The sequence below is a fragment of the Callospermophilus lateralis genome, chromosome 8, assembly GCF_048772815.1.
Source record: "Callospermophilus lateralis isolate mCalLat2 chromosome 8, mCalLat2.hap1, whole genome shotgun sequence".
Taxonomy (NCBI): domain Eukaryota; kingdom Metazoa; phylum Chordata; class Mammalia; order Rodentia; family Sciuridae; genus Callospermophilus; species Callospermophilus lateralis.
The window spans coordinates 86,986,573-87,011,987 of NC_135312.1; the positions used below are offsets into that span (position 1 = coordinate 86,986,573).

The 25,415-nt window shown below is 36.6% G+C and overlaps 1 protein-coding gene across 1 annotated transcript in view; it reads left to right on the top strand.

The window, feature by feature from the left end:
* The window catches only part of Dkk2 (dickkopf Wnt signaling pathway inhibitor 2), a 95,940-nt gene extending 71,575 nt beyond the window's left edge, over positions 1 to 24,365 (top strand). Inside the window, exons 2-4 of the mRNA XM_076864657.2 lie at positions 19,250 to 19,400; positions 20,752 to 20,907; positions 23,243 to 24,365. Coding sequence (XP_076720772.1) covers positions 19,250 to 19,400; positions 20,752 to 20,907; positions 23,243 to 23,493 — 558 coding nt within the window. The 3' untranslated portion in view covers positions 23,494 to 24,365. The remainder of the gene's footprint in view (positions 1 to 19,249; positions 19,401 to 20,751; positions 20,908 to 23,242) is intronic.
* The last annotated feature ends 1,050 nt before the right edge of the window (positions 24,366 to 25,415 follow it).

The following is a 25,415-nucleotide window of genomic DNA, read 5'->3' on the forward strand; positions in this document are numbered from 1 at the left end:
ATTAAGAATTATTATTAGAAAGGTGAAGGAACATGGAGGACTTACTTCAGACAGGTGAAAACCCAGAAGACTTGCACCACTAGCTGAGGGGAAATGGTTGTCCACAAAGTAAATTCCTATAGAAAGAGGAGAGGATGATACAGCAGAGGAGAACCCTTTGAATTTAACCATTAGGAGGCTAAATATAATGAAGGCTAAGTGGTGATTTTCCTCTGTACCTTGGTGGACTTAGATTTCAGGTCGAATATTAAATGATATAATATACTAGTGGGCAGAAAGAGGAGGCTTTCTGTGTCAACTCCTCTTTCCAGAGAGGATGAGAGAATGAGTAAATTTAGAAATTTTTTTCAATATGAAATTTTTGCAAGGAAAAGAAAAATTGCTAGTAGAGAGAAATAAATATACTACTTCTTTCTAACTAAACTCATTATTCAAACTCAGGAAAACAATTAATTTATTTAGGTAGTGAGTTTTTTTTTTTACAAGAGAATGGAAAAATAATTTATGGAGCAACATGTATGGAACCATGAAGGAGAGGAGGGAATGAGCCATGTGATTCTCTGGGAAAAAGTCTTTCAAGCAAAGAGAATAGCTATTGCTCAGAACTCACTCCAAGGATGCCTGGTGTGTACCAAGGAGACTGGTGTGTCTGGAGGAGGGTGAGCCAAGGGGTGAGTAGTGAGAAAGCAGCACAGGGTCAGCTTATGCCAAGCAGAAGAGACACAGGTGTTCATATTGAGCAAAACATAAAGCTGGTGGGGCTGTTATGTGGAGAATAAAATGATATTGGAGAATGCAGACTTGGAGGGGCAAGGATGAGAGTCTTGGAGTGGAGTGTAAGCAGGGCCCATGATGGGAAAAGAAGACTGAGCTCACTGGATTTGCTGATGGATTTGAAATGAGGAGTGAAAGAAATTCAAATAGCTCCAAGCTTTTGGCTTGAGAAAATGCTATTACAAACTTCCCATTTACTGCGATGAGGAAGGCAATTATTAATAAGAAATAAAATAGCATTTATAACGTCCTCCCTAAATACAAGGATTTTTTTTGTTTTACAAATCATATTATTTACCTATAGCTTTTTGACATTAAAACATGGCATTGAATGTTGAAGTTTGCATAATTCCAGATCTTTTAAAGGAAACAATAAAAATGGGCAATTGTTAGAAATTTTTGTAGTTCTCAGCTATGTGGACAGAGTTGATGTTTTTTTCTGTTTACATAGATGTCCAGTTTGTTTTATGAGATGGGAAAAAAAACAAAAACAAAAATAAGGAGGTCATAAGCCGGATGCACTAGTGCACACCTCTAATCTCAGTGGCTCTAGAGTCTGAGACAGAAGAAGGATCACGAGTTCAAAACCAGCCTCAGCGAGGCACTAAGTAACTCAGTGAGACCCTGTCTCTAAATAAAATACAAAAAAAGGCTGGGTACCCCAGTGGTGAAGTGTCCCTGGGTTCAATTCCCAGTAGCAAAAAAAAAAAAAAAAAGGAGGTCATGTCCTATTATTTCTGTAATGCAAAAGAAAATCAGATGATGAAAAATAGGCCCTGAGAATATGGTAATTTTTAATCAATTTTAAAAGACAGCTTGCTTAAAACAAAAACAAACAGCTAACATTTTTGAAGCTGATCTTTATTCTGTAGATGAAACCAGGTTTCACCACAAATGTTAAGTGATATGTGCAAAACCTACATGCTCATTGATGGTCAGAACCTGAACCCCAAATTCTGTCTCCCACTGCACAGCAACTTTGACCACAAAATGTTCTCTCTCTGGTTTGAATCCACAAACCATTTGTAAAAAGATTTGATGTGTTTGCAAGGAACTGTTTTTATACACATAAGCACTACAGAGGTTGGCTTTCCCCCTGATGGTTTGTGCCTTTATTTGATGTGTGGGCAAATAAGTAAATAGAAGTCATAGCAGTATGACCAGAGCTATCATATTTTTACCCAAGGAAAAAAAAAAGTCAAAATTGCCACCCACCCAGAGAGCAGAGATCTAGAAATGTGTGAGTAATTCAAGTCACCTGGTACCACGGTCTCTGCAGGTGTTTGTAACACACACCCTTTACTGGTAAATGGTTTCCTGGTGTTGCATTTAGTCCCAGTGTCACTGCCTGAAGAAGGAAATCTCAGACATCAAAGGAAGAGAGAAGATTAAAGGATCCCAGCACTTTAGAAACAAGACATTGTCAGCTCCTCTGTGGCTTCTCCTGCCTGCTCCACCTTACCCCAATCTCAAGCTGAGTGACCAGGAGCGCACGCACAGATCTGGTGGGCAGATGTTGGAATATCTGTTGGCTATTTTATAACTTCATCTATACACATGTATGTACACCCGGGAACCTTCAAACATTGGCATCAACTTATACAGGGATTCAAGAGGGAATGCCCCAGGCAGCGTAACGAGGGCCCCAAGGAAGGCTTCTTAGTGCATTTAGACCAGGACTCTGGCCTGAACCAGACTTGCCAGAGGATTAAATATTCACAAACCCCTCCCCACAACATGAATCATAGAATTTGCTTCACAGCCATGTATTTCAAAGCACTTTAAGTAGTACCAAAGAAGCCCTCTTACCTTCACTGTTACGTGAACAAATTCAGTCAGCAAGCAGTTAACACTACTGTGTGCAGGGCACTGTTCCCACATTCATTTCAGGACCTAACCTTGGTTTCTGACCCACGATTGCAGAGAGTTTAACAGGTCCCTCAGCCATGCTGGAAGAGGTCTAATCTCAGCTACTTAGGGAAAAGGATCATTGATCCTCTGCAAGAAATAAGATTCTAATCCACTGGTAACTGTTAAGTGTTTTTACCTATATTGTTTATTTATTTAATGGTGATATAGCCAAAAACCCTCTGTGGTAGAGAAATCATGTACCTTCTATAAGCCTAATTTGTTAGACTATATTACCATTCTTGACTCATTTAACAAAACCTATAATTAGGAAAGTACGGAGTGAGCTACTTCGTACAGCATAGCAGTTCTCAAATCCAGGTGTCAGGATCACCAACATCAGCAACACGTGGGAAGTTGTTCAAATGCAGATTCTCAGGCCTCACTACAGACTGAATCAGAGAGTTGGTAGATGGAATCCAGAAATCTGTGTTTGACACATCCTCCAGAGGATTTGAATGGAGACTGACGTTTAAGAACCCTTTGCTCTGGTAATGAATTTAGAAAACCCTGGTTCTGTTTACAACTCCCACACTTACCAACCACATGTCACATAAAAGTCTCTAAGGAGGCTTCCTCACCTGTAAAAAACAAAGTTATCAAGGCCTACCCAAGCTGCTTAATGCTCATGGGGTTTTATTTTAGAGTGATGAAAGTGTTTTAAAATGAAAAGAGGTAGTGGTTCCATAATTGTGAGTGCATGAATCTATTAAATACCACTGTTCACTTTAAAATAGTTAATTACTTGTTGTGTGCATTTTGTACCCAATATTTTTTTTTTTTAAAAAAAAAACCTACTCAATTCACTTTCTTAGTCAGATGAGAGAACATGGATGAAGGCTATTTGCTAATCAGAAGGTGCAATACAGATGTGTCTATGTTCTGAAAGTAGTTGTTCTTAGATGCTTTCATTCTTCTTAAACCGAGAGCACTGTTGTTTCAATTAGACAGACATTTGGCAAGTGTTGCCAAACAATATAGCATTTAAAAAAAATGCTTTATAATGCTTATAGGCATCTGTCTTAGGGTGAAGCTGGGGCAGGCAGAAGGGGACACTGATGGCAAGGGATGTGGTTAGTATGGATAGTGTTGAGAAAAGCCATCCTGTACCTCCAGGTCATATATACACCCCAGATATTCCAAGACCAACAAATAAATTTTTAAAATGAAAACACTCCACATACCTAGAAAATTTTTACTCAGTCTAATTATAGTAATTCTTCTCTTTCCCTTGTCTGCCAACTCTGAGAATGGAGTTCCTGTGCATTCTATGAAAATATGGGCTGAGAGCTTCATCACCATCTGGGTCGTGACTACAAACAAAATCAATGTCTTGGTTCTTCCCTATATTATATCACCTCTTCATGGCAGTGACAATGTCTTAAGCATCTTTACCTGCACTGAGATGCCTGCATTAGGTCTTTGGTAAATAGTCAATGGATGGCAATGGCTGGGAGTGAATGTGTTTCCTCTTGGCTCCTCCTAGAATAACCTAGTCTTTAGGAATTTGAGGAACACAGGCTGGAGCACCAATATCTCAGACCAGTTAACTCATGGCTACCTCTGTGCAATGGATTATGACCAATCTGGTGGAAGCTCAGAGGTCTTTTCAGCCTGATGTCCCCTGTTAAGGGTTGACTTTTTAGCTTCTTCAAGCACAAGGTGGAACCAGGAGAGAATCTGATTCTACATTCTTCGGATGCTGCCCATGCTCTGTGGAGAAACCAAGTGATTTGACATCATGGCTAGAGTTGGCTGCTCCTTGAAAATTAATTATGAAGTTCTACCTATACTGCAGATTTTCTTTCTTTCTTTCTTTAATGGAAATTTCAAGCAGAACATAAGGAGTGGGAATAGTATTCATGAAACCCCACATGCTTATCCTGAAGGTCCAACAATTTTTAACTCATAGCTAATCTGTTTTTATCCATACTCCACCTTATTCTTGCTTCCCGGGAAGCAATTTTAAAATACATTCTAGACATCCTATTATCCCATCTATAAATATTTCAGTTGTTTCTTTAAAAGAACTTGAAAAATATGTAATACTACCATCAAAACAAAGAATTAACAGTAATTCCTTCATATCTTTAGATATCTAGTACAGGAAATTCTTGAATTTTCACAAGTTTGGAAATCACCAAGGAAAAGTGAGATACAATTAAAACGTGTACTTTGTAATAAAGATCAGTGGTTGGTCTGTATTCATCTGTAAAGTGACACATTAAATGCCTAGGCAAATTGTGAAATCATTTTGTAAAAGGCACATATGCAAAATATCTGTAGTTTCCAGGAGCCTGTTATTTTCAGGGTCTCATGGAAATATGTGCAGTCTGTAGAGAAGCTGTAGCAACTGTGGCATCTGTTAGCAGGAGGAGTCTTCTTGGCTGGCCGGATGGTGAGTTTAAGGATCCACGGCTGGGCTGAGGTTATGTGTAGAGTTGCTGAACTCTAATAAGAAATGTGAAAAGCTCATCCTCACCACACCCAGGTTATGCACCCAAATTCCCAGACAATTTCTGTATTTTTTTCAGCTAAATTTGTCCTCAATGAAAACCATACCTCTCTATCACTCAAAACCTATTTTTGTCTTTGATTGGGTATTGGTTGAGAACTTAGCCCTGATCCAGTCAGACCTTGGGACAGGGTGTGTGTTTTTACCCCACCTCTGTACATCCAAGCATGTTTATCTACCCATGGAAGGATGCCATTGCAGATATGAACAGGACAGAACACATGAATGCTAAATACAGTTCTTGGAGCTCTCCAAACATGGATTGGCAGTTTGCGTCAGAGAGAGTCAGAACACTACTTTTAAAACACAAAGATCTATTGCAGTTTCTGTTTAATATTAATTATTATTATATAATCAGTAAGTGGCTGATTACTGCTCTGATTCGTTCTGGGACATTGTATTTTGAAGATCTCTGAATTCTTACGGAATGTTTCCGCAGACAGCAGGATTCGAATTTTTAGCAAATTTTGCTGATATTTATTAATGTTTCTGTGTAAGAAAAAGCATTTTGTTGTTTCTTGAAAGCATCATTTACAAGTTGTAAATGGTTTTCGATGTGCCATTGATAAAAAGTACAGCTCCCTTTCTTATTACCATGGGATAAGCCATCTTAGTTCAAGGGCCCACTCCTGGCTTTTTCAAACCATCCTACTTAAAATCCCAGGTGGAATTTGATCAGCATGTATTAGACAGTGCAATGTTCCAGGAGGGCAGATGAAAAGCAGCCCATGAGCAGACTGTTGTGCTTTTGATCTGCCCTCAGACAGGAGTCTGGCTAGTGCTGGGTTTTGTAATAAAAATCACTTCATCTAATGTTAATGTGGAAACAACTTGAATTGTTTGTGTGAATAAAGTTCTGGTGATCTCATTTAAACCCAGGAAATGTTATAGTCAGACCGTAATCCATCCTGTCTGATACCTGCTGTGCCCAGGTGTGGCTGTATCTTTCCTCTTCCTATGCAACAAGGGAATCCAATCACTCTAGCCTTTATCTGTGCAGCCAGACTGCATAGGAGTTTTACAAGGTCTTAACCTTTTCAAATGCACAGTGACATCCCTGCCTGGACTCAAAACATGTAGCAAGCATGGATCTTAGGGAATTTAACCTAGGAAGTAGACTTCTTTCTTCTTACCTCATTTCCCAATTAATAGGCTCATATCATCTTTCCAAAAATTCTAAATATGCACCCAACATAGGCTAAAAAAAGTTCTTTAGGCAGATTTCTATATTTTCTTAAACCTATGAGCTAGGTCTGTATGGGTGTTTCTAAAATTTCAATAAGTGTGGTCATAATTATGGGAGTTGGATAGCTGTATAAAGAATCATAGACAATATTTGAAATGAATTTTGTTCAAAACCTAGAATCACAATCTACATTTTTGTTGCAAATTGACAAGTGAATGAGATTTAACTAATTTAATGTGGCTGGTTGAAAACCTTGTTTAATTCAATTACTTTAGGATCTTAAACAGATATCAGATAAATATTTTGATGATGGCATTCTATGAAGCAAGAATTTGTTACATGCCGTGTAGTTATGTGCTGGATACTATATTGCTGTGACCAAGGTGCACTGAGAAATCAGATCCCTTTAATACCACCAAGATGTTAAATCTATATGCCACCAAAATGGTGAAAGGAAGCCATTGTTAGTTACTGCTTTTCAATAGTGCTTCTTAGGGGTGGATTGACTAGGAGAAAGAAGACTATCAGATATAATCCACCAACAGAACTGTATTTATAGACAAGTGCAAAGAAAAGAAAGAAGCAGTTGGCAGGGCAGTGTTACCAGCTCTCTCCTGTCCTTGGAAGTACCCTTTGTCACAGCTCCCATCTGCTAAGTGGCTTAAACCATTTCCAGAAAACAATTAGGAAAGAGATTAAATGCAGTTGCTCCTCTGGATGACTGTAAGAGGACCATTATTGATGCAGCAGACATCATCTATATTACACATGAAAGAGCTGGCTTTTCTCTTTATATAATTTATACATGAAAAAATATGTTCAGCAGAGGAATGTAAGGTAAGGAACTGATGATAGCACTAAAAAATGTGAATCTAGTGGTTTAACATGAAACATTTGCAGCCAAGTTGCTGGCCAGAAAATTACTCAACAGCCAATTTCCTTTCTTCTTAAATACATATACTGCTCTTTTCTCTATAGCTGCAGTTATAAATGGCTCATAGAGGATGTGACTGATTTTTTAAAAATAATTTCAAAATATCTTCAAAGTCACTCTTAATTTTCAAGCTTTTGCTTTTTACCACTTCTTGGTGCTTTTTTTTTTTTTTTTTTTTTTTTTTTTGGTCAACTCAGTGCCATAAATGTCCTACTACTGTTGCAACAAAATCTCATTCCTTGATTCATAAATGAACAAATAGTGGAATACTAAGTTATTTCAGAAAGTGTATAGCCATTGGGGATATAGAGATTAAAAAAAAATGATTTCCTTACTCAAGGAGGCAGATGAAGAATTCAATGAGGAGTGATCAATATTCTGGTACAGATAAGCATGGAGTATCATCGGGGTACGAGTTGCATGGGGCATCTAACTCAGCTGGGCTTAGAGAGCCAGCCTGGTGGATTTCCCAAAAGTGAAGTCAGTTGATATAATCTCTGGATGATGTGTTGGAAATATTCTGATGATGAAGTGAATGGAGGAAGGGTGTTCTTGGTGGAGGGAAAATGCTTGCAAAATACATTGAGTCATGAAGGGGTGTGGATGACTAAGGGATGCACAGGTCATCCTGTGTAGCTGGAGCATATAATGCAAAAGTTGGGGGGAAAGGTAGAAATTACAGGGATCACATACTGTGCCAATAACAAGGACACTTTGGGGTCATCTCATTTGTAATGTAGCTTTCTTCTTTGGTTAAAACAACCAAACAAACATAAAACTGGACACAATAGCATTCTATACACAGTTCCAGATACACTCTAATGTTTGATGAGAGGGGAAAAATATTTTGAATAAAGTGTAGGATTAGAGAATGACCTTAGCGATGTTATCTAGAACTTTTCATTAGACGTTTGGCTAATGAATTTTGTTCACTTTGTTTGTCTAGACTTCTATGAACCAAAATAGCACTTGGTTTGTATTGAGGTAGGACATGTCTGTCCTAGTCCCTGGTGGGGATTTTTGGTCTCTTAGCTGCACTCCTCTTTTCTTTCCTACTCTCCCTCCATCGCACATTTTCAAGCCCCATATTTGCTGCAAAGCCTGCTGAAATCGGAGGCCAGACACGAAAGTGTTAAAAGTGTCAATGCCCATGTGTCTGGGGATTCTCAGTAACAAATAGGGACCTACAAGAGAAGCAGCAGAAACCCACAGGAGCCTACTCTGCACAGGCAGGAAGAATCAATGGGACAGAGGGAAAGTGATTGGAACCCAGAGACATGATTTCATTTTTTATCATCTGGTAACAAGTCTTCTGACCTCTCCTGCACTCTTCAGAATGTACTGGTCGCCACACCAAAGCAGATGGACTGGGATGTGGGTGGTGTGGGGGACCAACGTCTTCAATATGTTCTCTTTGGGATTACTAACACATTGCGTATGTCATCACAAGATGCACCACATTTCCGAAGCTGATATTTGAACATGAGGGTCACACAAATACAAAGCATCATCCTCTGGCTCATTGCTCTCTCCTTTCTGATCCTCTGGCAAAGAATTTAAATAGAATATTTTGATAGCAAAAAAAAAAAAATGAGTGATGTCTTTATACCATGTTGTTCTCTAGACACAAATTTCCTCTGTCCTTTTGTGCTGACCTTTCTTTCCTTTTTTTTCCACACAGAAAAAATTTAAATTGGTTCATGGAGGGGTAGAAGGCTGAGAAGCAAATCCATATGTGTATTGAGATATTGATTATTTTTTGGAAAAAATATTTTACTTTAATAAACAACATGTGGCCATATTACTATTATTATCAAAAACTAAAACTAAAACTACTCTCCAAGCCAAAGCTTTTCGATTCAATCACTTTGAAAATGTCTGAAATAAATGAGCAGCCTCAACTATTGGTAAAATTTCATCTGTCAGGACATCAAGTCCCTCTTCCACTGGGATGCTTTCACCTAAATGATGTTGAGACTGCGAGATTGCTTTCAGTCTCTCTCATGGTTTATCTTGGCTTTTGGAACCCAGAAATGATGAGATTGACAATATAAGTGTACTTGGAGTGCTCCTTGCATGAATTTTTATCTGGAGGTCTGTCTTGTCTCCTGAACATTCCAAACAAATGAGAATAAAATATGAGCACAGAGAACAGATCTCTAATTAATTTTAAAGGTTATACAAGTGCAGGATTGAGATACCTAGCAAAGGAATCAGGCTCAAAAATGGCAAAGAATAAGGATGGTAGAATTACAGATCATAAGAGATAACTTTCTTCCTTTCTCTCTCAAAGTTTGGGAGTTAAAATCCTTCATTCTGTTGCAGTTACAATTCGAATTTAAGTCCTTCCTCTTCTCATATAGAGATGTTATAATAATTCCACTCCAGTACTTTTCACAGACTTACGGTTTATTTTCTTCCAAATGACAGAGGCAGAAATAGAGGGGTTACTTTGGCAGAGTTCTATGTTTGAACTTTGAACCACCTCCTTGTCCTACTTTTTTAATCAAAATGTTCTTAGTAATTTATTCTGTGTGCTGATTGCTACAAGTAAACTCCTTGCCAAAAACCTTTTGGTCATCATGGGGGTCAGCCTTTCTTTAAGCCACCACAAAAATCTTCACACTGGCACACCTGGGAGGATAAAATGCTGCCTAGCTTCTTGTTTACAAAGTCCTCTAAGCTCACATGGGAACATTTTATAACATTTGAAAAATATGTGCTTAGAGTTTAGCGTATCTTTTAAACAGAAATTAAAAATTCCTTTTACTGAAGAATGAATACTTTAGATTATATTTGTGCTCTTTTCCAGTCTTCTTGACCTTAAAAGAGCAATGTTTCGAATTTTATCTGTTTCTGCAAACTGTTTTCTCAAAATCAGAATAAAAATATGGTCAATGATCACTTGATGGTTAGTCTGGCATAATTCCTAGAGGAAATTAAAGAGAATTAAAGATTAGAGAAGTGTTACAGTTTGAATGGTCTATATTAAATGAAATCAGCCAAGACAATAAACATTAGCTCACTTGAATAATCGGCTGAACTCGCATTGTGTGTGTGTGTGTGTGTGTGTGTGTGCACGCGCGCACACGTGTGAATATATGCTTGCATATGCTTATGTATATATTTTTGTAAATTTCATTGAAAAACCTTATTCTGCTGATAGTGTGTCATTTAAAAAACAAATATGAAAATTTAATATCTCTTTTATGAGCTCTGGTTCTAGGAATACCAAGTGCTTCCAAGCTTTTGTAATATAAAACAATAAAGCATAAATTAACAACAAATAAGAAATTTATTTGCAGTCTTAAAATATTAGTTCTTTTAAAAAATTGTATTAATTTTATTTGGCAATGCTTGCATATAGTGGAAATAATAAAATATTTTTAAAGGCATCCATGTAAACTAAGTTTTTCTCTTTCCTCCGTTCTCAATAATCCTGTCCACCTTCCCACAGGCAAACTCTGTTACATATTTCTTGAATATATTTCCTGAGATTACTTAAGGTAATTCTATACACACACACACACACACATATATATATATATATATGCATATATCTACTCCCACATCCCCCACATACACACTGGAATCTCATATCCTCGCTTTTAAATCCATGATATTACAAGCAAAAATTAATCAAACTAATCTAATGTTAAAAACACAAGTGTTTACATTTTGGGCAGAGAAATATTTGCCAACCTTGACCTACTCTATTATCATAAAGAAATTCTTTTCTAAGCAACAGTTTGAAAGTATATGTTTTCATATACACTTGGATATCACCTTTTGGATTTTGAATTTAATTTCCACTGGAAAAGGAAAGATTGATTCTATGTACAAATAATAGAAAATAATAAAAACATACATCATCTATTTATCATACTTGGTATAGGGAGGAAAAGTATTTGTTTTGTAAAGACCCACAGGATATACAATACAGAAAAACCCACAAAGTTATGTGCTGCCAACAAGACACAGGTGTATACCACATGAGGATATGAGACAATCCAGCCATAATGGGTGTGTTGACAGCTCTGAGTCCACACTGCATTCTTCCTAAAGTGCACTGGTGTGTTCGTTATGTGTTATTTTACTTTTTCATATAGCTTTAGAAATTCTCAAGCCTGCCCTTAAGCCCAGTGGCTAAGCCCTAGGAGCAAAGATGAACTTTCCTGGAAATAGTGGTTGTTGTCAGGCAATCTCTTACTGAGACTCGTGCTGTCAGGGACCCCCACCACCACCCCCATTAGAGCTTTGTCTGTCATTAATATTTGCAACAATTCTTTAAAGCAGTGTTTCTTTATCTTACCTGATTGTATGGTCAACAAGAGAGAATTAAAATACAGATTCCTGGACCCCATCCAGTCTTACAGAATCTCTAGGAGAGTAATCTGTGAATAAGTAGTTTTTAAAGAGACTCCATGGAATTTTTTACAATTACTTAAGTATGGAGATATAGCTGAAGTTAGAAATGCTACATCCACTTTAACCAGGAAGAAACTGAGACTCTGCAATTTAGATAAGGATACCAAAACATATTAATTTTGGAGGCATAATTTAAAATATAGAATGACTCCAAAATTTGTCCTACCATGTTACATCTCTGAAGATCATGAGGTCAGACAAATTTGTAAAGCTATGAAGGAAATTTTATACTATAGACAATCAATCCCAGATTTGGGAGAGACCTTAAAATTGTGCAATTTCTTCCTCTATTTAGGCCAGGACAGTTTTACTTCACTAGTTGCAGAATTATGAAGGACTTCATAATTATATACAAGTGATAAAGGGCTCCAGCCACTGCTTCAAGTTCTGAGATACTGCTTTGTGAGCATAGCATGAAAGTGTTTTGTTCTATATATTTTAAATTGGGGGATGGCTGAAAGCTGAACAAAGATAACCAGGAGCCAGGTAAACCACATCCTTTGGCTTTCTCTTGGTATCACCACTATATGGAAAAGGTTAGCTTGCCCCATTCACTCCATGATCAATCATGTCACAGTTGAGAATATGGTCTATATTCAAAGTGAAAATTTCCTACAATATCCTTTCTGCTTAATAATATATAGAGAACAGAATGAAGCAACCAAAGTTAGAGAGCACATGACCTTATTTCATATAATTATTGTTTCTTCAGATTCTGAATACATTAGAGAAGCTAATGAGCCATTGTGAGAAATCCATCATTCCTAATCATTTGTAATCAGGGAGTATCAGTAGACATTCTCTTGGCTTTGAACGTGTGCATCAAAGATTTTTTTTTTTTTATCTTTCTTATCTTTAAAATAAATATGTGTAAAATATACTCAAAGATTTTCCATACGGTGCACAGTCTTAGCTACTTTAATAGAGTCAATTTCCAGATTCTCAATTTGCATGGTTATTTGTTCTTAAAATTGTCCAGGAATATACCTGAGTTTGTGAGAGTTGTTTTTTGTTTTTCATTTTGTCAGTAAAAATTAAAAGAAAACCCCTCAACACATTCCAAGTTTTGCATTGGCCAGAGGAACAAGAACTGTTTCGTATGTCAAACAAAAATAAAATCTGGAATTTTTATTTTAATAAATATATTATTAATGAATTGTCTTAAACTCTCTTTCCCTAGCTTATCCTTATTCTTAACCCCCATTGAAAATTCTGATGCAAACATTCAAAATAGTGGTGGTGATTTGTATATGTCAAAATTTAGCTTAATAATTTCCACACTATTTTTAAGGAAAAATGCTTATGGGTATATATCTTGTGATTAATTCTAGGATCAGTAAATAATAAGTAGTTAAAAGATATTTTATTGAATCATATTAAATTACTATGAACTTCATCTTATAAAATGCTTAACATTAGGTATCATATTTTTAAATAAAACAAATTTAAACACATGCCAAAAAATTTTAGATCTCCAATGAATGAGATTCTGTTCTTCAAATTTATCTTAGGGTTAATAGGGAAAATATGCAGATCACTGAACTAGTTGTTAAAAATATCTGGGTCATAGTTGTTGTTCAATAATTAAAATTTGAATCCATATTTATCAGCTGAACTGATACCAAAGCAGCTGCCTTCATGAACCTTTATGAACACATCATGAAATATCTGAACTTTTCCCCTCAGATTTAATGTGGCTTAGGCCTCTTGGCCTGATGTTCATGAATGAACAAAGATGCATCTAATACACCTCTAACCCCTAGAGGTAATTGAAGATATAGGAAAAGATAGGATTACACAGCCTTTGGCAGACAGTATACAACTGCACATGGCCAGATTGAATTCTAGGTCCCTGCACCTTCCAAGGTTGCAATTTTACTATTTGATTTCAAAATGACCACCTTAAGGGTATTGTACTCTGTGTGTTTGTGGAAATATACTTCTACCATGTGGAATAGCATAAAGGGAAATTAATGTTTTCTCTGAGGATTTGGGGCAAGACAATCTGATCTGGTTTCCCAAATGTAGTTGCCAACCTTTGTTGGGTTCCCAGAACCCCCAATATGTTCCCACCCTCAGCCCTTTGCTGTTACCTCTCTCTGTCTACTCAAATGTTATTTATTCCCACAGCTGTGTTGTCCCCTGCAGGCTTCTTCTGCCTGACCAATTGATGACGTTTTTCTGGCTCCAGAAAACTTCCGAGAGATTGTTACAAACAGTGCTTGCGGGGACAAGGATTGTCCCTATTAAAACAACAACAACAAAACTAGGGCGGTCTTGCAAGCATCCGGATGGGTGGCCATCCCACATGAACACTGTGTGATGTTTCTCTCTTCTTCTTCTTTTTTGTCCCTCCTCATCATTAAACAGCTAATCATTAAACAGAACAATATCATTATTTTGAAAACTTAGGAACTAAACAGGTTCTAGCCATAGACAAAGTTCTATTCAGTGCTCAGTGCTGCTGAGATATCTGAAACAATTTTCCTCATCTCATTATTCTTGGGGATCTGATTACTTCACTGCATGTGCAAATTCTAAGGGACAAGCAGTTGCTGAAAAATAAGAATAAACTAAATCCTAAATGTAAACCTTGAATTACTAGGTATTTTTTACCTGCAGTTTTTTTGGTTGTTGTTATTATTATTCTTTTTAGGTTTACATGACAGTAGAACATATTTTGATATACATACGTGGAGTATAACTTCCCATTCTTGTGGTTGTACATGATTTGGAGTTTCACTATTCATGTATTCATATATGAACACAGGAAAGTTATGTCCGAGTCAGTCTATTGTCTTGAGAATAACTGGGGAAATAAAGACCAATTACTTCAAATGAAATGGATCAACTACATTTCATTTTACTTTGCTTATTAAAATATCATTTAATTATCATGATTTGCATGGTTAGCATCTACTTTTAACTCTGATTTACACTGAATTTAAATGGACATAAAACTATTGTCAAGAAATGGAACGAGAAAATGTTGTTTACAGCGTTGTCAGAGATTCCCACCAGTATTCTGTCTTTCCAACAGCTGCAGCAGGACATGCTGTTGGTATTAGAAAGAGATGTGGCCAAGCTTATTTCTCTAATCTCTAAATCTGGCACATAGGACTCCACTCAATCACCTTTGTCTCTATGAACCTCAGGCCCTCCCTAGGAAATGCTCTGTCATGACACACTGGGACCTAAAAGCCAGGACAGGGCTCAGAATCCCCCAGTTCTCTGCCACTGAGTGCGTTACTTGATTCCAGAAGTTATTGAACCTCTCTTTTGCTTCATTGCTAAAATTTTGAATAATGACTTCAAACTAGCACAGAGGAAATGGACTTAAAAGAAATACTTTCTACTGAAAAGAAATGCTAATTTCTGATAGACTTTATTTTCAAGCTGTGCCCAATGTGTTCTCTCTTTTTTTAGTTCATGTCATGGTTGTAATGATCACTAGCACTGCTATTTATGGAAACCACATTATTTTTAGCCTGGAAGGGGGGGTTGGACAAACTTTGTTTTTTTTGTTTTTTTTTTTGGCCTGATCGCAGGCAGCTCTCATACATTCTTAATTTATGGCTATGGCTAATCTTCTGCTATTATTACATGTCCCAAATTAATTTTTCTTCTCACTGTGATCAAGGCTGGTTAATGGGTTATTATGCATGAAGCTAAATTTCTCTGGATATTCACAAGGCAGAATTTCTGATTTAATTGTGAGATGTTTTAGCAGGGACATATGTTCTGAAGTCTTCCCCTAACTCTTTCACTTAAATTTCATTCTTTCACATAGACCATCACTGATCCTCAGACAAAAAAGAAAAGTTATCTAAACTCTTCACCTATAGTCCAAGAAAAATGAACAGCCATGAAGTCAATTCTTATAGCAAGTGAAAAAAAATCAGCCTTTTTATTCTAAAATAAGTTCCAGATGAACATGATCATGGTTGATTTTGTTAAGTGAAAATTTAGTGCTCAAACTCACTTTGTTTTTATTTTGTGCTGGGGAGAAAATCCTTGAGTGCTTTACCCTGAACTATATTGCCAACCTACTTTATTTTGAGATAGTTTATTTTGCTAAGTTGCTGAGGCTGGCCTGGAACTTGTGATCCTCCTGCCTCTGCCTCCCAAATCTTTGAGATGACAGGTTTTTGCCACAGTACCTGGCTCAAACTCATTTTTGTCACAAAACCATCATCAGATGGGACCACATAACAGCCTTTGAAGGACAAACTAAAGGAAAATAAGGATTTTCCATATGGAATTTTCTTTTTTCTTTAAAGAGAGAGAGAATTTTTTAATATTTATTTTTTAGTTTTCGGTGGACACAACATCTTTGTTTGTATGTGGTGCTGAGGATCGAACCCGGGCCGCACGCATGCCAGGCGAGTGCGCTACCGCTTGAGCCACATCCCCAGCCCCCACATAGAATTTCCTAAATGCCAACTTTATTAACATACATAGTTCCCACCACGTGGTCCATTCATTGTCACTGTCATTGCCTCCTCCAAGTCTCTCCTAATGACTGTTAACCCTGTGCCTGCCTCCCTGGCTCCTTGTGTCTCTCTCTCACTGTGAGATACCATTCCCAGACACTTTAAGAGGATTTTCAGGCAAAAAACCGAGCCCTTGTAATTTTTGAGTTGAAAATGCCCTGTTTAAAAATCTTTACTGAAAAATAATGCATTAATGCTGACATGAGAATGTTTATTACTAGGTTAGATCTGTACTTTCTCATAGTCTATGTTTTCTTGTTCATGGCTATGCAAAACCAAACAAACAAATGAACAAAAGTCTTGTGGGTGAGCAAATTTGTGGCAGGGGACACTGATTTCTGAAAGTGAGTATGCCTCCAAATATCACTTCTTTTACCAAAAACTTGCTTCTATCAATTTGTTCTATTCATTCTTGATTTTATTCATTTATGAAAATTGTTTACTGGAGCCAGGAGTTTTAAGCGTACTAGAAGCTGTGTAATATAACTTTGCATTTAAATTATTAAAATTTACTTTTTTAAATTTTCCAAAAAATCCCCCCTAGAATTTATGCTCTGGGATTCAATGCCAAGTACAAGTTCACAACATTCATAACGTTTTACTTTTAAAGAGTTCCTAAGTACTGTCTTTGCCTGGGTCTTTTTGACTTTATCCTAAATAAAATATGTTGACACATAATAAAATTACATATCCTCTAATATATTTTCTGACTTAGACAAAATAGGATTCTCTCTCAAAAATTAGGTTTTGAGATTTTTACTGTAATCCCATTTAAGTAAGACTACTGTGTATACCACTTTTTCAATGTCATCTGCATCAATTATTTGTCACTTCAATATTTTCCATGTCTCATCAACCGAAAATGGGAAAAAGATGATGCCCCTTTACAATTTTCTGCATAAACAAACTGCTACTTTTAGCAAAAACAACTTTCTTTCTACCATTTAGATATTGTTGAGGGATGGAGCCAAGTACTATTCTATATTCAGAATCATTTGATGATTTGTTGTTGGAGTTGTAAATAGCACGTGATGTATTAGAGGGCACGTGTTTATTTCCGTTGAAAGAACATGTCCTATTTTTGAGGGAGGAAAGAAACTTGTAAGACATCAAATGTTTCTTGCAAAACAATTTGGTGAAATAAATGTAAATGAATCAGAAACATGTGAATTGTATTTCAATTCGAATTACTGGTTTTAAATAGGAAGGGGTGAAGTGCTTGCGGGAAAGAGTGTGGTAGGGCAGGCGGGAGGGGGTATTTGTTTTGTTTTCATCAGTCTTGGATTCTTGAAACATGGCCTTGTACTATGAATTCAACTTCATTCAGATTGTGTGAAGTCTAATGATGGACTTGCAGAGCGGGCTAATAATACGTGAACTCATTTTACAGCTTTATCTGATTTCAATTATAACGTATGCATTCAACATGGCCACTGTGCAATTCTTTACAAACCCTTTGATTTGTAGCTCGTTTTTTTTTCTGTGTAATTCTTTTAAAGGTTAACCAGTCATTGTAATGATGAGCAAATATATTTTTTTCACCCAGAATCACACATAAACTTTATCTTTAGTTCCTCTTTCTAAATGAATATGATCAGAATCAAATGGAAAATATGTAGGGGATGAATGTGTCCACATATATACATGAGATGGACAGGGGAAGAAAATGGGCTGGAAGAATGGAGAGTGAAAGAGGACAAGGAGAAAACAGGGACAGCAGAATGAGCGATGAATACCATGTTAGGATATCAAATCTAATATCATGGCATCCGGTCACACTATTTGAGAGTTACAAAAAAATCATCCATATCTTCATTTTCATAGCATATATGTTTGCTTAAAAATAGGCACACAGCTTTTGAAAAAACATATTTTGTATTTTTCAAATAAAAGTAATGTATTACTCTGAAAATCAGGAAAAAATTTCACTTAAAATAAACAAAGTCTTACTAGTAAGTTTCTCTGTCTTAAAGTATGAGTAAGTTTGATTGGTATGATATTCAAATCTCGGAAAACAGGGTCATTTTAGATGTTTCCAAATTTGCAATTGGCAAGGAGCATGTAACTGGTGTATACACACACACACACACACACACCAGTTATATATTGACAAATACATATATTATGTGTGTATATATATATATATACATACACATAAACACAAATATATATATATACACATATGTATATATATATATTTTTTTGAGATATTATCCGACACTTCTTGTGTAGCTTTCAGAATATACCGCTTGGCAGAGAAAGTCTTTTCCGCATGAATCGAGGATGTAGTACCCATAGACTATTGTGGTCAAGAGGGTGCGTTTTTGCTTCCTGAGAATGTGCTGGTGCAACCGGTGTCAAGCATCTCTCTGGTTACTCAGAACACTACTGCCCATCATGGGAAGCAGCAGGAATGAGGATTCTGCTCCTTGGTTTATTTGTAGCCCTAAGTTCATTGTTTCAGACTGTTCTGGAAGTACTTCTCCTTTTTGCTTTTCACAGGTAGGGACTGTGAGGACTTGCTCTTAAAGTATTTGTTCCCTAACTGGACAGGAGATGAGCATCAGCTTCTAGGACAGCCCTTTGTTGTTTCACTACCTTCCCCATCTTCCATTAGTGGATGAAGATTGGAGAGACTGGGATGACTGTTTCATGTGTACTAATTAGTGAAAATACAGCACTATGGCTGTTTCTGAGTCCTCAAAGTCACTCTTGAGGGTTTCACCAGTTGGCACAAAGTATAAATCTTAACCCCAAAATTGGGTCAGTGAGAATGCATAAATAGTGTCACCTTCATCCTTGTTATCATCAACCATCAATAGTTATAAAGTTTTCAATTAAGTGTCACTATGGAGGATCTCTATTCTGAACATTTTTACAATGGTATATTTCTTTTCAGAAGGGAAGTATTGGGATTTAATTTCCATGATGATTTGGTACACTTGTAAGACCATAAGGGTAACAGGACCTTATCCTTTGTTTTTTGTGTTGTTCCACTGTTTGTGTTGCAGGCCTATCCTTGTAGCAGTGATAAGGAATGTGAAGTTGGGCGATACTGCCACAGTCCTCACCAAGGGTCATCAGCCTGCATGGCATGTCGGAGGAAAAAGAAGCGCTGTCATAGAGATGGCATGTGTTGCCCTGGTAACCGCTGCAATAATGGTAAATGATTGCACTGAGTGTTCATGGGCCTCTATAGTTTTCGTGTAAGAATACTATCTTACAAGTTAGTCTTTTTTTAAAAAAAAAAAAAAAAAAAAAACAGCTGTAATGACAGGTGTGTGCCACTGTGCCCATCTTAGTCTAACTTTTTACTCAGACTTCTGAATACCTATGCTTTAGGTAGTATAAGATTACCTGGATAACCTCTGAAATCTTAGTTTTTCTGGGTTCTGACCACCATCTATATTTTCTGCTGTTTGCTGATCTAGGATATTGCAAATTGGAACTGCCACATCGTAGATAGATAGATATTCTGTTCTGCCAAGCACATAAGCAAATACGTGCAAAAAAGCAAAAGAGGGTGATAACCTGCTGTAATTTAGTAATGCAGTTGCAAGTCCTTCTTCCAGCTTCATGCCAGTTGCTGCTTTAGTTCTTATGTTGAAGATGTCATGTGGCATGGTGACAAAATTCCTCCAAAAATCCAGTTGAGATTCTATCCCCTAGCCTGAATTCATCAATTTCAATGAAGTTAGAAGTAGACAATTCAGCATTAATAATTATATGAAGAATCACAATACATAAAAATATTAAGTAATAACAGAAGGTAGTTAGAAACATATAATTTGTCATGCATAATAACAGAGTCCAGCTCATATCACTATGCATGCTCTGACCTCTAGCATAGACCTACTCTGTGTACCTTGCACAGAAAGTAAGTGGAGAAAGAGCTTATACCATTAGAGAAGTTTGCAGTTTAGACAGAGATTGTATTGTTAATAACAACAGAAGCAACAACAAAACAACCTTGAATCCCCAAGGGGGTTGTCTGTTCAGATGATTTTAAAAAACATGATAGCTAACATTAATTTAATTCTTTAGCAGATAACTTAAGCATTTCACATATATTTATTGTAACTCAGTGAAGTTAATTCTGTTTTTATTCTTTCTAAAAAAAATCTTTTGTAGTTATAGGTGGAAAACATGTCTTTATTTTATTTGTTTATTTCCATGTGGTGCTGAGGATTGAATCCAGTATGTGACTTGTGCTAGGCAAGTTCTCTGCCACTGAGCTATAGCCCCCAGCCCCAATTCTGTTTTTATTCTCATTTTTGTCCAAGGTTACTTGGGTCTTGAAGGAGATAACATTCGAATTAAGAAAGCCTGGCTCTAGGGCCAAAGTATGCTATACCCAACCTTAGTAAATAAGTGAATGAATGAATGAATGAATGAATGAGTGAATATGCAGAGAGACAGACAGTAAACAGATAAATGACTTAATATCTCATCTCTAGGTAAGTGCCAAGTTTATAGAATTGAGCTGTTCTAAATGTCTGCATCGCATTTCCAGGCATCTGCATCCCGGTCACTGAGAGCATTTTAACCCCTCACATCCCAGCTCTGGATGGCAGTAGGCATAGAGACCGAGGCCACGGTCATTATTCAAACCATGACTTGGGATGGCAGAATCTCGGAAGACCACACACCAAGATGTCACATATAAAAGGTAGGGTCTATCTGTACCTCTGTGCTTACTTTTTCTTGTTTCAATAAAGAAGTAAAAGAAAACTATAGGTGATTAATTTCATTGATTTAAGAAAAAAGTAATGGCAAGATTTAAAATGAATTCATTCTTATTTTTGAGGATGCTAGAGTTTCTTTAGCAATCTTAAATTGTTTGAAAATAAATATTATGAAAATCATAGTACCCTGATGATTCAGATCATTTTCTAAGCAGGCCTTCCTTTTAATATGAAATTTAGGAGAAATATTCTATACAAACATACATAAAAAATAAATGAAAAATCCTTTGCAGCTACGTGATTAAATCACTAAGCTTATGAGTCATTTTCTCACCTTTGCAGATTCAGGAATATCATTTCACTAAGCAACCATACGATAAACTATTTATAAACCAACTTATCCCAAATTGTTGATTTACTTTGGGATTTTGTATGGCCATATGATCCCCTTCCTTGCATCAGAATACTTTGGAAACCTAATTGCTTGGAAAGTATGAAATTCTTAACATTGAATGACTAATAGTAAAATTTTGAAAACACGAATCCCTATGCTTTCAATATTTATTATAAAAGGAAGCATTTCTAAAGAGTATTCTGTGGAGTACCCCCTTTCAAAATGTTACTGAACAAAAGGGCCCTAGGTATAAAAGAATTTCATAATAATACTTCTTCCCCCTTCCGGGACATTTATAATAAACATGGATATACCAAAGTCTCTGAGAAATCTAGCAATGAGAAAACCTGGTTTTAACTTTTTAAACACAGTATTTCTATAGTTTGACCACAAAACATTTTCCTGTTCTGTAGACCTAATATCCAGAGAATATCTGATCCATTAGTCTGACTCAGACTGTTAATGATCACATGGATAGTGCTAAACATATTAACAAATAATCCCCCTTCAGTTATCTTTTTCTACACTCATTAAGGTCTTATTTTCTTTTCCTGTTTCTAGTCCAACAAATCCATTTACTGTTACATTCATATCTTTCTTGATTCCAACAGATATATATTTTACCGTACAGTAGTTTAAAATTATTAATCATTTTTATTTAATAGTATGTGAAATTTTTTGAATGGCAAATAGAAATCTTAGGTTGAAATGGCAAATGAGTTGTTCCCAGATCTCACAGTGGGACTAGCTGCATCTTGGATAACAGATAACCCTTCAGATGTGGAGATGACTTCACTATGTCCCGTGAGCCCCTTCTGCACTGCTACCTGTTTCAGTGGAAAACAGATTGGTCTGTCCATATGGGTCTTATCTGTGACTGCTTTTGCAAAGCAACAACAGAGCTGAGGAGTGTGACAGAGATCATATGGCCTCAAAACCCTAATGTATTTACAATATGACACTTTACAGAAAAGTTTGCCAACCCCTGCTTTATATGGATTACGGATCATTTCAACCATGATGTATGGGTGGGCTATTCGCTGACTTCTGGATACAATACCAAGATTTGTATATTCTTATAAGGGATCCTTGGTTGCCCCTTGGAGCCCTTTCTCTGCTCTACTCTCTGTCGCAGCTCTTTATAGATTGCTTTGCCTGGGCTCCCTGTCAGATTCACCTGGCTCTTTGAGCCAACATATTCTCCCATTTTTACTGCTTCAGGTAGTATTTCTGGCAGGGCTATGTCTCCTTGTTGCTTTAGCTCCTGACAGGTAGGCCTGTTAGGATGCCAGCCTTGGCTAGCATCTGAATCCAGCCTCTGGATTCTGACATCACCTCCTCCTTTGGTTCAGACAGCCTAAATGTGGTAGTAGCAGCTTCTCACCATCCTCTGGTGATTCTTAGCTCAATCACAACTGTGTGACCAATTCTATGCATACAATATCTTCTGGTTTGAACACTCAAAGTTTCTGTTTTCCTGACTGTAATTGATAAGTAGTCTTAAGAGGAGTCCCTGAGCATTTCAGCCTTCTTCTTGAATCAGAAGTTTGTTCTGATCTGTCAAGAAGAACAAACTTACTTTGTGGATCTCAAAGTTAGTTTGAGATCAGTTATTTTACATTTTTGTCACTTACCCTCTAGGAAAAAAAAATAGTCAATGATCAGGGAACTATCTAAAAGTAGGCCATCACAAAGTAAAGGGGAGATGAAGCACAATCCTGGCTAATCATTAAGTTTTATATCCAAATGGCAAATAATGGAAATAGACAATAATGGATTTATATGAGCACAGGGAGAGACAGTTGGTATGAATCCAAGACTTTTCATTGTAAATTGTATAAGATACTATAAGTAAAGTATTTTATGTGCTTCAGATTGCAAAGTGGAACATTTTACAGTGTATCTTTTGGTGGTGGTCTCTGCAGGGCATGAAGGAGACCCCTGCCTGCGATCATCAGACTGCATTGAAGGGTTCTGCTGTGCTCGTCACTTCTGGACCAAAATCTGCAAACCAGTGCTCCATCAGGGCGAAGTCTGTACCAAACAGCGCAAGAAGGGCTCTCATGGGCTGGAAATTTTCCAGCGGTGTGACTGTGCAAAAGGCTTGTCTTGCAAAGTGTGGAAAGATGCCACCTATTCTTCCAAAGCCAGACTCCACGTGTGTCAGAAAATCTGATCACCAGTGAGGAGAATCACCACTAGCAGACTGTGAATTCATGTATTTAACGCATTATGGCATGGTGGAAAATAAAGTTTGGAATGCATAAGGATGGTGTAGATGACGAAGGTGATAAGAATATAGACCACAGAAAGAAAGAAAGAAAAGAGGACTGAATGAATTGGAAGGGTGTCAAACTCAGCGCAACCAGCAGGCTTCCATTATGCAACTTGTTTATGTAAATAATGTACACAGTTGTGAAAATGCTATTAATAAGGAAAAAAAGCACGTAGTGGAAATTACTGAATTCCATATGAATTTCCAAGAGTTTAGGTTGTGCTGGAGGAGAGAGTTCCTTCAGGTTGGTGATCGCCTATAAAAATAACCTAAAATCCACATTTCTTTTCAAAGTTCTAGTTTAACAAAATACTTCCAGTTTACATTGATGTGTAAGTTCTAAAACACAAAAAGAATTGATAAACAGGAATTGAAAACATAAAGCAGAGTTAATTTGCAAGAGAATCACTTTTTAATTTGCTACTCTACTTTGAATGCTCAACTAAAGGCCTTGAGTAGACAAAGAAAAAAAAGCAGTCAATATTTTCCAAATGATTTCAAAATAATGCCAGATCTTTCATCAAGATCTTTGGAAAAAACAAACTTGTTCTTCCTCAAACTGCTTATTTATACTGTTTTCAAAAATTTAACTTCACTTGTAATTAATAAGAACTGATATAAAATAAAAAACAGTTCCTTAATATGATCTGTCTTGCAGCAATATAGCATAATGAATCCCACTCTTATGTATAATTAAATACACAAATAAAAAAACAGTTCCTTGATTCTGAAGGAATGACATGGCATCTGTCTTGATTGTATAAGATTCCTACCCTGAGTACATTTTGTTTTCCAAACTGTATCCATTAGTTGTGACTAGTGCAATAAATGCACATAGAAGAGTTTTCACAGATTGCAAAATGTTTAAAGATATCCAAAATATGTGGGAAATGAAGCTAATGGAGACATCATTATTTTGAAAAGTTTGACACACTCTAAGTTTTGATAGTATTAGATTGATAAAAATGGTTCTTTTTTACATGCTCTGCAATGGACTAGAGTGAAGCTGATAATAGGGACTTGAGTAATATCTATATTGCACTGAAGCACAGTAAAGAAATGGGGAAAGCTTTGTCAATTGTCCAGGTTTGGGCAACACATAGATCTATATAAATATACATCATATGTCTGAAGCACAAGCTGAGTTTTTTTCATCTTTGAAACCAGAGACTGCAAACCTACATGGAAGTTCTCCATGGGATTCGCTATTAGAATCCTTACTATGCAGATGAGTTCAGTGTGAATTCACTTGCCCTTCCTATCCTCAAAATATTTATTTTATATTTTTGAGGTACTAAAAGAATCTTAATTATGAGTATGTCACAGAATTGACTCATGAGGTAGACAGTGCATGAGGTTCCTTGTCCTCTTAAGCTTCTAATCAACTGATAAACCATCTGATTTTGCTACCTAATTTTTCTGCACCAACCTCTCTCTGCAACAGCCTTTTATTTCCAAAGATATAGTATCTGGTTTTGCAGCCACTGAGGTTTGAAAAAACGTAATAACCTGCAAAATCTACATATTGCTAACCTATAGAAACCACAGTTCTAAATTCTTCGAAACCACTTTGCTACTTTTATTTTTAACCAGTTCTAAATATTATGTCTACAGCATAAAAGGAAGAAAGTTATCTTATAGTTGTTATTTTAAACTATTATAGACTGCAAGTCACACCTTAATTTTCTTTTACTTAAACCCCATCTGCAATCTCAAATTTAAGTTCTCCTGGTAGAAATTGAATCTGAGCATGGATATCTGCTAAGAATTTCAGCTTCCCACACACATTTACTAGGATGATGAAGACTTACGTTTTCTGCACG